The sequence below is a fragment of the Herpailurus yagouaroundi genome, unplaced genomic scaffold, assembly GCF_014898765.1.
Source record: "Herpailurus yagouaroundi ecotype Mexico unplaced genomic scaffold, PumYag 511, whole genome shotgun sequence".
Lineage (NCBI taxonomy): Eukaryota > Metazoa > Chordata > Mammalia > Carnivora > Felidae > Herpailurus > Herpailurus yagouaroundi.
Window position 1 is genome coordinate 445,950 of NW_024412728.1, and position 17,402 is coordinate 463,351.

Here is a 17,402-nt window from a genome sequence, read left to right on the forward strand (position 1 = left end):
GGGCTCAGCAGCTTTCCTTCCCTTTGTCCTCCAGCCTTCCCGCTTTCCAAGCAGAGCTGCCAACCTATGACCTCCCAGCTGCCAAGTCGTGCTTGCTGTCGGAACACAGTCTGTCAGGCCCCTCCGCTTTTTGCAAGCCAGACTTGGGGGCTCTGCTTGTCCGGCGAGCCGCCCCTCCGCCCCGGCTCTCTCCCGCAAGTCCGTGGAGTGCGCACCGCCTCGCCGCCCTTCCTACCCTCTTCCGTGGGCCTCTCGTCTGCGCTTGGCTCCGGCGACTCCGTTCTGCTAATCCTCTGGCGGTTTTCTGGGTTATTTAGGCAGGTGTAGGTGGAATCCAAGTGATCAGCAGGACGCGCGGTGAGCCCAGCGTCCTCCTACGCCGCCATCTTCTTCCTGTTTCTCACCATTTTCTTTAGATCTTGACACTTACCCCTAGAGATACATAATTTCCTAAAATATCGAAGTCATGTTGGGAAAATAAATCTGTTTTGATAAATAGAATTGGGGGAGAGATGAAAATATAGATAATTCTTATCTTTTAAACATTAAAAAGATTTTTTTTTACCTTTATTCATTTTTTGAGGGACAGAGGATGAGTGGGGGAGGGGAAGAGAGCTGTCAGCACAGGGCCCAACCCAGGGCTAGAACTCATGGACTGTGAGATCATGACCTGAGCTGAAGTCCGATGCTTACCTGACTGAGCTACCCAGCTGCCCCATAAACATTTTTGGTTAAATATTTAAAAGTTAAAATTTTAGGGGTGCCTGGGTGGCTCAGTCAGTTAAGTGTCAGACTTCGGCTCAGGTCATGATCTCACGGTCTGCGAGTTCGAGCCCCACGTCGGGCTCTGTGCTGATAGCTCAGAGCCTGGAGCCTGCTTTGGATTCTGTGTGTGTCTCTCTCTGCCCCTCCCCTGCTCATGCTCTGTCTCTGTCTCAAAAATAAATAAAAATATTTTTTTTTAAATTTTTTTTTTCAACGTTTATTTATTTTTGGGACAGAGAGAGACAGAGCATGAACGGGGGAGGGGCAGAGAGAGAGGGAGACACAGAATCGGAAACAGGCTCCGGGCTCTGAGCCATCAGCCCAGAGCCTGATGCGGGGCTCGAACTCACAGACCGCGAGATCGTGACCTGGCTGAAGTCGGACGCTTAACCGACTGCGCCACCCAGGCGCCCCAATAAAAATATTTTTAAAAAATTTAAAGTTAAAATTTTAGCAAGTTTGGGAACACAGAATTTCCTCTTACTCTCTGTACTCTGAGCCTCTTTAGCCATCTCATTTTTAGTCTCTACAAGAGGTTAAGAAGGTGCCATTGTTAGTGATTACTCTGTATCAGCACTTAGAGGTCTGGTTTGGAGGGAGGAGAGTATCCACCAACCTGGAGCAAGAGTGTCTGGCTTTTCATCCTGATCCACGTAATTAAAAATCCACTTGTTTGTGTAACAGTGAAGTCAAGGAGGTCATCCCTCTACTGGTGAATACTGAATGTGACTCATGAGTGTGTCAAGTACATATGGAGGCTATTATTCCCCTTTTCCTCTTGTCAGCCATCCATCAGAATGTTCAAATTTCATAGTGTTTTTGGTGGAATTAAACATGAACACCTCAACTGAATAATGCATTATTTTTTACTTAAATCACACTTCCAAACTGATCCCAAGCTGTGGGTTTGCCTCTTGGGGTCAATGCACAGTGGCATCAATGAATTAATGGGGCTTTAATGACCTGCATGAGCTGGCTAGTCATGTAAGCCACCACTTGTTAAAGATTTCAACAGGAACTTAATCCTTAGGTCAGTATGGCCAAAAAGGACCAGCCCTTTCCCATTCAGCAGAAGTCAAACATTGAAGGCTTAGGTTTTTAACCAAAAGTCAGTAAGAGCAAACCACAAGACTGGTGTGGAGTCTTCTTATCTTCCCTGTAGAAGCAATGGCAGAGGCATAAAAATACATAGAGACCCCATTTTGAGAGCTCTTACCAATTGTCTCTCTGATATTTTGTAGCCCATGTTCATAAAACCTACCCAAACCTGGTTTTAAAAAATCTTTTGCAGAATTTCAGAGTGGGTAGCAATCAACACAAAATAATATCATTTTTGAGATGAGTGGGCCATTCAGAATGTTTCTATTTCCTTCTCTCCTCTTACCACCAATTTCTTGTCTTTTTATGAAAATTTCCAAATTTTTACATCTATCTTTACTTAATGGTTTATACCTTGCTCTAGCTCTCACCATACCTTACTATATTTGTATTTTTATGTTCTTCCTTCTATCTGCTTTATTTTCCTCCATACTCTTTTTCTCCTTCCCTCTTTCTCTCCTTCTCCCTCTGTCTCTAACAACTTCCTCTCTCCCTTAGTTCTGTCCTTATTTTTTATGTTACCTGCTCCTCTCCTTTCTCTCCATCTCTGTCTCTCTCTGTATCTTTCCAAAGCTCTATGTAGGTTTCCTCACCTCTGACAATTGATCATGCCTCAACTCATGCCCACATCCTCCTCCTCAATACCCTCATTCCCATGTCTTTCACATTCCTGGGCAGATAGTCACCACAAAGAAGTTGAGTCCAACAAAGAATGCAACTGCCACTGTGGTGGCAGCCAGGGAAATAAGGATGATTCTGATAGGTGTCAGCAATCCAGTGGGGTTCACTGAGGTTACTGAATCTGTTCCCTCAGGACAAGTGTCTGGATGTTTAGTGGTGTAGAGCTTGCTGCTCCCAGACCTGAAGAAATGTAGTCCTCAGGTATATCCAGGTGTTTAGTGGTGTAGTCTTCGGTGATGCCCGGGCCCTCAATGACATGATCCTCACTGGTCACCAGGTCATCAGTGATATATTCCTCTGTGGTCCCTGGGTCTGCAGTGAAGTACTCCTTGGTGGACCCCAGGTCTGTAGTGAAATAGCACTTGGTGGCCCTCAGGTCTTTAGTGAAATAGTCATCTGTGGTCCCCAGATCTACAGTGCTATAGTCCTTGGTGGTCCTCAGGTCTGCAGTCAGTGGTCCCTGGACCTGTAGTGGTGTAGTTATCTGTGGTCTCTGGATCTACAGTGCCATAGTTCTCAGTGGTCCCTGGATCTATAGTGGTATAGTCCTCAGTGGTCCCTAGGTCTAATGGTAGAGTCCTTGGTGGTCTCTGAATCTACACTGGTCGAGTCCTGGGTGGCCCTCAGATCTACAGTGGTATAGCCCTTGGTGGTCTTTGGATCTACAATGGTATAGTCCTCAGTGGTCCCCAGGTCTAATGGTAGAGTCCTCGGTGTTCCCTGGGTCTACAGTGGGAGGGTCCTTGGTGATCCCCAGATCTACAGTGGTAGAGTCCTGGGTGGCCCCTGCATCTACAGAGGTGTAGTCCTCAGGGGTCACCACGTGTTCAGTAGTGTAGTCCTCAATGGTCCTCAGGTCATCACTGGTATATTTTTCTTTTGTCTGTGAGTCATCAGGGCTACCCACTGGGTCCTTAGTAGAAACATTTTGGCTTGTTCCTACTAAAAAATAATCTCTTTTAAGTGGATCTTTGATGGCCTGTCATCATCTGCTCAGCTTAATGTTTTTAATAGTTATCTTCCCATTTATATAACTGGTCCCCCCATATAATGTGGTTGGACTTATTCGAGTTAAGGATCATTTGGTATTTTGGATTTAATTCTGATAAAACATATTCCACAAGGCTTCCTCTTGTTTTATAATATGGAGTATCCAGAGCTAAGTCATAATCTTACAAGGTCTGCTCACCAGTCTTTGATTTTACTTTTTGCAGTTCTGGTCTCTTTCTGTGGAATAGTAAACCCGATTCTTCCTTAAGGTCACTCTTCCCTTGCACTCCTGCCCCCGGGGATAGTAGTTCAGCAAATTAGGTATTCTTACTCTGTGTTTGTATGTGTTGCCTCTCATTCAGTTCTGTCTGGGGCTCTGGTAAACAAATGAGGCGGGACCTGTGATTCATACTAGAGATTAAATTCAGGTCATGGCTTGGTGTGTGATTTCTAAATCAGTTCCTGGTTCTGTTCTGATGCTGAAGTGGAAAGATTGGAGGCAGGTAAGTTTCAAGGTTGCTTGGGTTGCATGAATCATGAGGGATGTGTGAGCTGATTGAGGTTGACAGCTGCACTGAGCTGGGTATAAGTAGAAGGAAGACATGAAGCATCTGCACCTCCCACTGCCCCCACCTGCAGGGAATCAGAACTGGGAGTATTTATTCTTATAAATAAATGCAGCCTACATGGCATTACTTTTGGAGTTTTGGGTTTTTCTGTCCAAAAGAATTCCTCCCTATCTGCTGTTGATTCCCCAAATTCCTCTAATAAGGCTCAAATCCTTTATTTCTAAGGAGAATTGAAATAGAGAAACTTAAATAAAGTGTAAGTAATCAAAAGTAGACCTTGGGGTGCCTGGGTGGCGCAGTTGGTTAAGCGTCCGACTTCAGCCAGGTCACGATCTCGCGGTCCGGGAGTTCGAGCCCCGCGTCAGGCTCTGGGCTGATGGCTCAGAGCCTGGAGCCTGTTTCCGATTCTGTGTCTCCCTCTCTCTCTGCCCCTCCCCCGTTCATGCTCTGTGTCTCTCTGTCCCAAATAAATAAATAAACGTTGAAAAAAAAATAAAAAAAAAAGTAGACCATTTCCTTGAAAGAGGATGTGAGAAAGAGAATTAACAGGTCCCTGGGAGCCCTGCTTACCTGTGACAGGAGGTTGGGGGCAGATAGCAGGGTCCAGAACTTCCCAAGGTTCATTTACTTATTCCATAGCTTTGCTCACGACTGGCCCTGCCTGAGTCCCAGGATCTTTTTTCTCCACGGATCCCAACCCCTGTTTCTGCAGGCCCTGAGGAGCCTTTGCATCTTCTTCAAAGTTAATTCACTCACCCAATTCTGAACCCCCAAGTAGAAGCAGGAGTAGCAGGAGAAGGGATGTGGCAGAGCAGTTTCTTCTTTTCATCTCGAGAGAAACCACAAAGGCTGGAAGCATTTTTTCCTCCCTCCTTCCTTCTACTCTCTCTCTCTCTCTTTCCTTCTCCTTAAGCCCACAGTGGCTGTGGAATTTAAATGTGCTGCTGCCAAGGGAATCCAGTACTCCTCTGTCTTCTTGCAGGGAGGAGCAGCCTGCTCCATTACTCTCTGTCAGTCAAGCTCTGATATTCTGAAGTGGCAGGGAAGAAGAGAGATGTCGCTAGTGCAAAAGGGGCTCTTGGCTCTGGCCCAGAGCCCAGAGTTCAACAGTAATGATATCAAGCTTATCAGCATGGGTGGCATCACTTTCTGATGTAGAGCCCTGGATGAAAGCTGTTCTCCACACAATGTCTCAGCCCTCAGAGAGGGGCGAGGATTTCCCTTCCACAGGTGGGAGTGGTAAGGTCAAGGTGGACAAGGAAGGTATAAGCTAGGGCTCTCTTGGGGGGATAGTGCATGGTACGAGAAGAACTAGATGTCAGAGGGTGTAGAGCACCTTGGTCCTTAACAGAAAGGAGTGACATTGATGAGGGGGATGTAAACACCTGATCTCACTGTCTTAAAACCACTCTCTTCTCTCAGTCATCACACAGATCCTTTTCATTGGCTTGTCTGCAGCCCACAGATGCTGGGCTCCTGGTTCCTACTGCTTCAGTGCCCTCATGCTATCAAGATTGCCTCAATTACTAGATGAAATTAGCTCACCTCCAAAGGTTCCTTCAGGCCTGGAATGAGAATGCTCATATTCCTTCCTTCTCTGACCTGCATCCAGGATTCCACATGGCACTCACTCATCACCTTTCCTTAGGCTCCTTCCTACAACCTGTGATAGTTTCTCTCTTTCTTTGTTTTTCATGCAGAGCAATGGTCGCACATTTTATAAGAATGCCCCACGATTCTGGTTTGTCTGATTTTTTTAAATGTTTATTTATTTTTGAGGAAAAGAGAGCACAAGTGGGGGAGGGGCAGAGTGAGGGGGTACAGAGGATCGTAAGTGGGCTCTGTGCTGAGAGCAGACAACCCAATGCAGGGCTCAAACCCAGAACCATGAGATCATGACCTGAACTAAAGTTGGATGCTTGACTGACTAACCCAGATGCCTCAGTTTGTCTGATTTCTTATCATTTGTTTGATATCCTATGATTAAATTGGTGTTATGAATTATTGGGAGGTATACCACAAAGGTGCTGTGCCCTTCTCGGTGCCTTGTATCAGGGAGATCATGATATCAATGTGACTTATTACTGGTGATGTTAACATTGAACACTCTGTTAAGGTGGTGCCTGACAGGATCCCCACTGTAAATTTACTATTTTTCCCTTTGTAATCACTAAATATTTTGGGGGAGATGTTTTGAGACTATGCAAATGTTCTTTTTTTTTTTTTTTTAAGTAGGCTCTACGCCCAACGTGGGGCTCAAACTCATGACCCTGAGGTCAAGAGTTGCATATTCTACTGACTGAGCTAACCAGTGCCCTCTTTTAAAGTATTTTCTTACATCCTGTCATCACGAAATGCTCCATGATTATTTTGAATTTTTTTTAACGTTTATTTATTTTTGAGACAGAGAGAGACAGAGCATGAACGGGGGAGGGTCAGAGAGAGGGAGACACAGAATCTGAAACAGGCTCCAGGCTCTGAGCTGTCAGCACAGAGCCCGACGCGGGGCTCGAACTCACGAACTGCGAGATCATGACCTGAGCCGAAGTCCGCCGCTTAACCGGCTGAGCCACCCAGGCGCCCCAACTCCATGCTTATTTTGTATATTCTCTGCCCAGGCCCTGGAATCAGCCATTTCTCCATGCAACTCTGGTTCTGTTTATTAGGGAAAAATATTTAGAAACCAAGATCTGGGCACTAGGTGTGTCCATTGTTAATTAGGAATTGCTGCTTCTTGTCTGTCACAGTAGAGCCAGGAAATAAATAAATAAATAAATAAACAAATAAATAAATGCTAACTCATATGCAAACACATACCTGTATTTCTGTATTATCTATCTGCAAATATATTAAACACAAACATGAGTCCAGTTTGATACCTTTAGCCCAGGGCGCCTGGGTGGCTCAGTCAATTAAGATACATCTAGCTCCAGTCTAGTAACACACAGTTCATTCTGCCCTCTCCCCTTCCCCTATTTGTAATTTCTTTCTCTGACATTGCTTGCAATATTTGCAATATTTATTTTTTTAATATTTTATTTTTAGGGGTGCCTGGGTGGCTCAGTCGGATGAGCATCTGACTTTGGCTCAGGTCATGATCTCATGGTTTGTGGGTTCAAGCCCTGTGTCGGGCTTTGTCTCCCTGTCTCTCTGCCCCTCCCCCTGTCTCTGTTTCTCTAACTCTCTCAAGAATAAATAATAAACGTTAAAATTTTTTTAAATATTTTATTTTTAAATAATGTATACACCCGACATGGTGCTCAAACTCACAACCTCAAACTCACAACTCACAATGCTTTACTGACTGAGACAGTCAGGTGTCCCTACAATATTTCTAGTACTTATTTATTCATCCCTATTAAACAGATAGTAGTTTTGGAATTGCTAATCCACACCCATATGAGAAGACAAATTTGTCAACTAGAGTACTGTATTTGTGCACAATTCTTTGTGTCTTTAGTCTAACAGTCAAAACACTGTTTTTCAAAGTTACTGAGGTCAGCTCCTTCCCTATCTCATTCGATATGGTTATGTGGTTCATTTGTCAGAGTCTGCATTCCACCTGTCCCCCTACACCCTGCTTGATTTGCTAAATTTCCACACAGTAAAATTTACTCTTTGTAGGGTACAATTATATGGATTTTGATAAATTATAGAGTCATGTCTTCACCACTCTGAAATATTTCCTCACCCCCCCCCCAACCCTTCCTATGCTGTTCCTTAATAGTCAACCCTACCTCAATTACCCTGACTCCCAGATTTTGGCAAAACAGACCTGGTTTCTGTCCCTATAATTTTGCTATTTCCAGAAAGTTGTATGAATGAAATTATATAGTCTGTAGCCTTATTGGTTTTACCATAATCTGTATATTATACATGGAAATAATGTTTGCAATTATTCATTAGTCAAGAATAAACTACTTTGTTTTTTTTTTTAATGTTTATTCATTTTTGAGAGACAGAGGGAGACAGAGGATGAGCAGGGAAGGGACAGAGAGAGGGAGACACAGAATCTGAAGCAGGCTCCAGACTCTGAGCTGTCAGCACAGAGCCTGACTCCGGGCTTGAACTCCTAAACCGTGAGATCATGACCTGAGCTGAAGTCAGACGCTCAACTGACTGAGCCACCCAGGCGCCCCAAGAATAAACTATTTTCTTGCATATGTTCTTGAATATAGTGTTTTATATGAAGATTTTTTATAAATAAATATATCTTCTTGAGTATATAGTAAAACCTTGGATTGCAAGTAATTTGTTCTGTGAGTGTTCCACAAGATGAGCAAATATTTCTAATAAATTTTAACTTGATAAACAAGTGACATCTTGCAATATGAGTAGTATGTAACACCGAATGTTACATGAAAACAACTGAGTCAATGATTCTTGAAATTTGCTTTGATATACAAGATACAGATGCTTTGGATTACAAGCATGTTTCCAGAACAAATTATGCTCACAAACCAAGGTTTTATTGTATTCTTGTCTATAAAACATGTCATAAGCAATAAGATATTCTTCAGTCTCCCCTCTGCCTGTCCCCCAGTCCAGGCTCTAGCTACAGCAGGTGGGAGACATTTTGATTTTTGTTTAAAGACAATTAAAAAATTCAAAGAATTAATCATTTGATAAATTAATTTTAAGAAAATTGCCTACAGCTGTTAGAAGAGGACCTCCCTGAAACAGGACTTCTAAAAAAAAGTCACTATGGGCTCTGGAGAAGGGGATTTTTAAAAAACTGCTAGGCAGAAACCTCTTGAAATCCACTTTTCTTCTTGATTCCTATTTCCAATTGTGCTCTTGGATTTGTTTGTTTCTTTGCTGGGACATTACAAGAGCTTTTGAATTTCAGTCCCTACTGGATTCCAGCCTCTATTTTCTACTCACTCAGGCAGAATGTTCTTGTTTGGAAAAAATATTTAATCCCACAACACCTTAAAACAATCTGTTGGCTTCCTGGTGTTACAGAAGGAAATCTCACTACCTTGGTGTGGCATCCAAAACCACATAGTTAATTCTCTGGCCTCATTTCCCTGTGCTGTCCTACCTTGTCCCACAGTTCTTTTGACCATTCACTAGCAGTGCCACACCTCGTCTTGCACAAGGTGATTGCTTGATATTTCTCCTTTTCCTCCTTATAAATGCCTGCCAGTTCTTTATGATCTGAATCAAAGTCATTTATGTGAGTCAGCCCCTCTTCCCTTGGTCAAGTTCCATGTTTTTTCTTGGAGTACCTTAATTAATAGTACTTGATGCATTGGCCTAAACTTATGTCTACAAGTGTGTCCTCTTTATCAAATTGTGACCTACACATTCATCCTTGTCTCCCCAACTTCTCTAGACCTGGCACTCAGCACATGCTGAGTAAATATGGTGAATGAATGAATGAATGAATGAAGAAATGAATGAGAAATGTGATAATTACTTTAAGACAAAGGACTGGGGACTATTAAAACTGAAGAGATAACTAGTTAGAAACTTCGGGTATAAGACCACTACATAGTAAAATTATATAGTATAATTTATTTTAAGAATTGTGTAGCATTAAACTGTTATGTGGTAAAAAACACAACCCTAACTACCATATAGTTTTGTTTAGGTAAAATTTACAGACCGTGAAATGCACATATCTTAAGTACTCAGATGAGTTTTGATAGATATATTTACATGTGTAACCAAAAGACCAACCAAGATATAAAACATTTCTATCACCCAGAAATTTTCCCTTTATAAAAATTCTCACCTCCATGGGAAATCAGTGATCTAATCTCTGTCACTATAGGTTAGTTCTGTTTATTCTTGAAATTGAAAGAAATGTAATCAAACAATAGGTATTCTTTTGCATTTGGCTTCTATACAGCATTTTAAAACTATTTTGTTAATAGTGTTATAAAATGTACATAAACAGCTTTGGTCCTGTTAAAAAGGCTCTGGCAAAGATCCAGACTTTGAGAATGATAGAGGCTGAAGAGACTTAGGGTTAAGACATAAGGTTAAGTTAAGGTGAGTGATTCATTTGCTGCCAGGAGGGTTAGTGGAATGTGTGTGAGGAGCAAGTTGCACCAGAAGCCTTAACAAGGCGGTGGCCTTCAGCAAGAGCATGGTGTTAATACACAAGCTTTGTGTCTCTGCTTTGAGGCCTGGTTTTGCAGGGGATGCTGCAGGGGATGGTTTGCAGGGGAGGCTGGTTTTGCAGCTCCTGGCAGGGCAGGCTGGGCCCATCCTTGCAGAAACTGGGAGCATGGTCTCCTTTTCTGGTAACCCTCTTGAGGCTGGCAGCCCATAGGAGAGAAAGGTGGCTACTCAAACCTGTCTTTTCAGTAAAGAGTCCAAGCCCATAGCATATATGAACAGTCAATGTGGCCATTCCTGGGATTAGCCCCATTAACTGTTAAGTCTTTACCTCACAGCAACCCCAACCCTTCACACTCTAGGCTCACACAGAGACCATCTCTTCATTGTGCAACACAAATCTGTGAAGTCCAACACTTGCCTTCCCTCATTTTTCCTGATTCAATTCTTCCATCAACCTAGAGGGCTTAAGGGAATGGGGACAAGACAGGGAAGAAAATGGGGCAGCTATAAGGTCTCTGGATTTCACTCTAGGGATTTAAGAGCTGAGAGGATACAGGAAAGAGTGGTCTTTGGGATACAGAGAACTTCTACTCACAGCCATATATAAACACTAACACATACTGTTTGGCTATCACATGTATTTGACACATTAATTTAATAATTCAGTTACAACTACAGCCTCCTTTTCATGGTCTGGAAAAAAACAGTGAGAGGGAGGAGTGTTAGAGCTGGGAGGAGCAGCCATGGGGGCATATAGGACATAAGTCAGACCCTCCAGTCATCCAGGTCAGCTCTCTCTCTCTCCCCCTGAGGTGATGCTTCTGCCTTCAGGGCTATTCAGGGCCACGTGTGTCTCTCAGTCAGTCAGCTACATGGCTGCAGGGGGAGACTGGTCTCCACTGGACTCAATCACAGACCCATGATGGACTCCATAAAAGCTGTAAGATGTGGACCAAGGTTGGAACCATAGGAGTAGTAGAGATCTGTGTTGAAAAGGTTTCTCAGGCGTAGAAAGTTTCTCCAGAAAACAAAAGGATGAATCATTTCTGAGTTATGCCCCCTCTTCCAGTGTTCTCCAAGCATCCTCCTCCCTGCCAGCACTACTCCCCATTGCTCTTTTTGACTCCACCTTTCTCTCATCTCCTCTGAATATGTCTTAGCTTTTCTAACCATCTGTCTTGCTGGTTCTAACCTGCTGTTTCCTTCTTTTTTTTTATATATATATGAAATTTATTGTCAAATTGGTTTCCATACAACACCCAGTGCTCATCCCAAAAGGTGCCCTCCTCAATACCCATCACCCACCCTCTCCTCCCTCCCACCCCCCATCAGCCCTCAGTTTGCTCTCAGTTGTCAACAGTCTCTTATGCTTTGGCTCTCTCCCACTCTAACCTCTTTTTTTTTTCCTTCCCCTCCCCCATGGGTTCCTGTTAAGTTTCTCAGGATCCACATAAGAGTGAAACCATATGGTATCTGTCTTTCTCGTTATGGCTTATTTCGCTTAGCATCACACTGTCCAGTTCCATCCACGTTGCTACAAAAGGCCATATTTCATTTTTTCTCATTGCCATGTAGTATTCCATTGTGTATAAAAACCACAATTTCTTTTTTTTTATTTATATATGAAATTTATTGTCAAATTGGTTTCCATACAACACCCAGTGCTCATCCCAAAAGGTGCCCTCCTCGATACCCATCACCCACCCTCTCCTCCCTCCCAACCCCCATCAACCCTCAATTTGCTCTCAGTTCTCAACAGTCTCTTATGCTTTGGCTCTCACCCACTCTAACCTCTTTTTTTTTTTTCCTTCCCCTCCCCCATGGGTTCCTGTTCAGTTTCTCAGGATCCACATAAGAGTGAAACCATATGGTATCTGTCTTTCTCGGTATGGCTTATTTCACTTAGCATCACACTCTCCAGTTCCATCCACATTGCTACAAAAGGCCATATTTCGTTTTTTCTCATTGCCACGTAGTATTCCATTGTGTATATAAACCACAATTTCTTTATCCATTCATCAGTTGATGGACATTTAGGCTCTTTCCATAATTTGGCTATTGTTGAGAGTGCTGCTATGAACATTGGGGTACAAGTGCCCCTATGCATCAGTACTCCTGTGTCCCTTGGGTAAATTCCTAGCAGTGCTATTGCTGGGTCATAGGGTAGGTCTATTTTTAATTTTCTGAGGAACCTCCACACTGCTTTCCAGAGCGGCTGCACCAATTTGCATTCCCACCAACAGTGCAAGAGGGTTCCCATTTCTCCACATCCTCTCCAGCATCTATAGTCTCCTGATTTGTTCATTTTGGCCACTCTGACTGGCATGAGGTGATATCTGAGTGTGGTTTTTATTTGTATTTCCTTGATAAGGAGCGACGTTGAACATCTTTTCATGTGCCTGTTGGCCATCCAGATGTCTTCTTTAGAGAAGTGTCTATTCATGTTTTCTGCCCATTTCTTCACTGGGTTATTTGCTTTTCAGGTGTGGAGTTTGGTGAGCTCTTTATAGATCTTGGATACTAGCCTTTTGTCCGATATGTCATTTGCAAATATCTTTTCCCATTCTGTTGGTTGCCTTTTAGTTTTGTTGGTTGTTTCCTTGGCTGTGCAGAAGCTTTTTATCTTCATAAGTTCCCAGTAATTCTAAATGATGATGTATTTATTTATTTATTTTTTTTTTTTTTAAATTTTTTTTTTCAACGTTTATTTATTTTTGGGACAGAGAGAGACAGAGCATGAACGGGGGAGGGGCAGAGAGAGAGGGAGACACAGAATCGGAAACAGGCTCCAGGCTCTGAGCCATCAGCCCAGAGCCCGACGCGGGGCTCGAACCCACGGACCGCGAGATCGTGACCTGGCTGAAGTCGGATGCTCAACCGACTGCGCCACCCAGGCGCCCCAATGATGATGTATTTAAAGGCTCCTGGGATAGCTCCTGGAACATAGCAATCACTAAAAATAATAATAATAATAATCAGTGAATACTAAAAGAACAAACAGGAAAACAAGGAAACCAAATAAGCCTGTAGTCCTGATAATATACTTACTTTGTGCTTTTGCTTCTTAGAATGGTGTGGTAACATTTATAGCACCCTGAGGAAACATAAGGATGAGAAACACTGGCCATGACTTGGTGGTGGGAGATAGAGAAAAAGTGCTGCGGATGATCACTATGACTCCCTACAATACAGTCTGAGAGTCAGGTAGAACTCAAGAAAGCTTTGACTTGAAGTCATCTCCAAGCCTGGTAAAGCTGTGCATCTACTCTAAACCTAGTCTTTGCTTGATTTTTCCCAATGTTGGTCAAGGTCTCTGAGATCTTTTGCTCATTCTTTTTTGACCTTGACCTTGTTCCTTGCTCCTTGAGAACCTTTTTATACTCCATTTTAACTTTTTTTTTTAGGTAGACTCTTTGCCCAATGTGGGACTTGAATTCATGCTCTGCTGGCTTAGCCATCCAAGTGCCCCTATAACTTCATTTTAATCATTTCATGATCATTTTTTCCCCCATGACACCCTCTCAACTTTTCGTTTTCCATATTTTCCTATATTATCCAGTTTATGGCCATGACCATCTTGTCCTGCTATGGCTTCCATGGTATCTTCCTTTATGGCCCACTTCATGGCTTCCTCAGTGGCCTCCTCTGTGGTAATGGCTATTGTAATGGCTTCTTTGTGTCCATAACTTCTGTCATGATTCATGCCATAACCACTCTGACAGCTATGGCTCCATTTATGGTTGATACCATGGCCCACTCTGTGTCCAAAGCCATGTGCTCCTCCATGGACCAATTCATTTACCAGGCTGTGGAACATGCCAGAGCCCAGTTCTGAATAATCCAGGTCCAGACCAAGGTCAAGGCTGTAGTCATGAAGGTAGTAAGTACCACTATTTATCAGGGGGAAGTAAAAGTCCCTATAAAAAAGAAAAAATATAATATTATAAAATTAATTTATGTTTTCTCTTATCACCAACCTTATCTCTTCTCCCTTATGTCCCTTATCATCTCTTTCACTGTCAGATTTTTACTTTTCAGAGCCACCTATTTTCTCCTCTTGTTACCATCCTTATTGTGTCTTTGTCTCTCCCATCTTTCTATCTGAGTAAACAACTTTCCTTGTCACTTTATTAATACATCCTTTCCAGCATGGTAAGCTTATGTGCTATTGGACTATCAAGACAAAAGTGAATCCACATCTACATGTGAAATTGTGGAGACTCACTTAAGAGAGCCTTTCAATTTTTTAGTCAGCTAAGGAAGCTGAAGACAGGTGCATGGAATTGAGAGACCTTAGAATATATTCATGTAGAGCTTTGAGATTATATGTGCTGGAGCAAATAACTAAGATCATGGAGCTCCAGGCTCCTAGTGTATCAGGTGGCTATAATATCCCCTTAGGACTGTAGAGCAAATGAAATGAAATGATGCATTTTAAGCACTCAGACCTGAGCTTAACGCTTAGTAAAAACTCAATTAATTTAGTTGTCATTATATGTTAACTTTGCACATAAAATAATAATTTAGGAAGTCATTCCTGGATGATGGGACTTAATTTTTTAGCCTACGTATGGAGGCAGACTGAAAATTCTGAACTAAGGAATGGTAGTAAATTGACTATATTATGCCAGCTTTTGGCTGCAGAATGTGTTGCATTTGTTTTTACTGAGGATTGTTTAACAACTGGCTCTCCAGAGGTTAAAAGACATTATGTAGAATTTTCTGGTTTCTAGACTATAAATACTTCCACCACAGCATATTTTAAACTACCAATGTGACATTCCTGAACCCAGAGTTGGGAAGAGATGCACAGCCTCTTGTGAGGCAGTGTGACACACTTCTGCACACCACCTATTGTTCTCTGAATCATTCCTCAGATATGAGCTTAGTAACAGAAACTACAGAAAACAGGAAAAACATAAATAAATTTCAAAATCAGAATAGTACAAATGTGTATTTACAGAAAGATCAAGACCAGAAAGCAGAGATGCTGTGGGAAGTCAGAGATTGACTAGCCCAGACAGAACTAGGAACTGCAGAGTGCTTGTTAGTATATAACATTGGAAAACTGCACTATGGGCGGCTGAACATCCCCATGTTTCCTGTTTTCTTTATGTTTATTTCTTTCCTGTTCTCTCTCAGATTTAGTGAAATGTTTTGACATTGCCACTCTAAAAGCTGAGCTAAGGAAAGCCAAGGTAGACTATCTCTGCCTGGATAACCAGTACTAACATTTGCAGTGGAAATTTGTAAACAAGGTGAGGGCCTAACCATCCCTTACTCCCTGGAGATTCTTCTTCCAGTGCTAAAACAGCTTTACTTCCAGATTTTGTTTCATTAAGAGACATGATTTCTGAAAAAATACCTTCTGTTTCCCCCCCTTTCACAAAATATCCTTTCACATTAGTCCTAATTTTATATTTTTTCTTGTTTTTCTACCTTAAATTTATCACTTTCCCTTATTTGATCATTCTCTCTAGTCTTTATAGTGTACTAGGTGATTCTTTTCCTCGTAGCATACCAATTTATTCTTCTCTCTCATTCTGGATATCTTAATGAACTATCTACATGAATTCTTCTCCCATTCATACTCTGCCTTCTTAGCAGGCTCCTCTATTAACTCAACCTTGATACTCACCAGCCCAAAACTCAGTCCCACTAACAGTCCAATAGTCGCTATGACTCCAGACAGAGAGATGAGGATGATGCCTCAGGGGTGCAAATATCCACTTGTTTACTCTCATTTGTTGGCATTTGACTCTTGGTAACTGTGTTTGTGCCTGTGGTGACTGGGCCTATTTGGGGGGAGGTAATGCTTCTTCCAGGAGTGGAGATTGACTCCTGGGTGGATCTCATCCTGGTGTTCCTGGTACCTGGAACAGAGGTGGTAGATGGTACTCCAACAGTGGATGTGCCCAGGTAAGAGCATTTGGGGCTCTCTCAGGGACAATATTCCTGGTGGCACGGGGTGTAGAGTCCATTGCAAGGGCCATGGTGACGGGGTGGGGGGAGGTAGTTTTCCTGACTCCAGAGTCCTGGTGCCTAGGAAACAGGTAATCAAAAGGGAGGCGGGTGTACTTAGAAAAGAAAGGTTGATATAACCCACTAATGGGAGTGGTGGTTTGAGAAGAGCTGTTGTGGTGAGAGGAGAGATGTTAGAAAGTGATTCACCTGAGGCCATGGTCCCCAGAGTAGAGGTGAGTGTCTTAGAGAAGAGGACGTAGACTATGTCCACTGGTGATGGTGAAGGCTAAGACTGAGGAAATGTGACTGTGATTGATGTAGGAGAAGATTTATTCAATTTTAGAAGTGATCACCCAAATAGAGAAGGTGGGCCGGGAGAAAAGGGGCAGAGTCTGATATTCTTGTGATGTACTCAACTGGGCATAAGGACATTGCTGGAAGACGGGATGATGGACTCAGATTTACTCAGGGGTGAGACAGTGGCCATGGCTGGGAGCACAGGTTACATAATCTAACACAATCGTGGTGGTCAACAAAGGTGAGGTGAGTGTGCTCAGAACTTGTGTGGAAGAACCTGACCCACAGGGAGGAGGCTGGCCCTAGGGACAGGAGAGGCTGGCTCAGAATAAGGCGGGGGGAACTAATACATACAGCAGGTGGCATTGGCAGCAAGGATTGTGCTTTGACTGGAAGTGGTTACCCTGATACAAGAGCAGTGTCAGTCACTGGAATAGCAGTGAGTGGCTCAGAACAAAATGGGTTGAATCACATTCTCCATGAGTGCTGATGGCAAGTGCAGAGGTGATTTTATTCAGAGCAAGTGGAAGAATATGAAAAAAAATCACTTTGGTCTTAATCAACCTTGGAGCAAGGGTTGGCAAACTTCTTGTAAAGCGTCATCAGGTGGCATATGTTTAAGCTATTTGAGTCACAAAGTCTCTCTCACAAGTATGCAAAGTAGCTGGAAAGCAGCTATAGACGTAAAGGAGTACGTGCACCTGTGCTCCAATAATACCTCATTTGAGAAAGCAGGTAACAGGCCAGATTTGGTGCATGAAGTGTAGTTAGCAGCCCCTGGGCCAGCGCTCAATACATTGAAGATGAGGTGGCAATGTCACAGGCGGTGGGTGGGACAGAGCTGATTGGGCTTGGCACAGAAGTGATAGCATCTAACAAACCGAGATGTTTGTCTCAGTTGAGGCGAGTTCCCTCTAGGCAGAAGTGATGGAATATAATTAATGTGTGTGTGTTGGGGTGGGGGGG

The 17,402-nt window shown here is 42.9% G+C and overlaps 1 protein-coding gene across 1 annotated transcript; it reads right to left on the reverse strand.

The window, feature by feature from the left end:
* Window positions 1-2,656: 2,656 nt before the first annotated feature.
* On the reverse strand, window positions 2,657-4,980 carry LOC121023101 (protein PBMUCL2-like). Its single transcript, XM_040464795.1, is given in 5 exon segments — window positions 2,657-2,980; window positions 2,982-3,115; window positions 3,244-3,483; window positions 4,732-4,819; window positions 4,822-4,980. Coding segments are annotated over 5 exon segments (927 nt in total). The 5' UTR covers window positions 4,963-4,980.
* Between the last annotated feature and the right edge of the window lie 12,422 nt (window positions 4,981-17,402).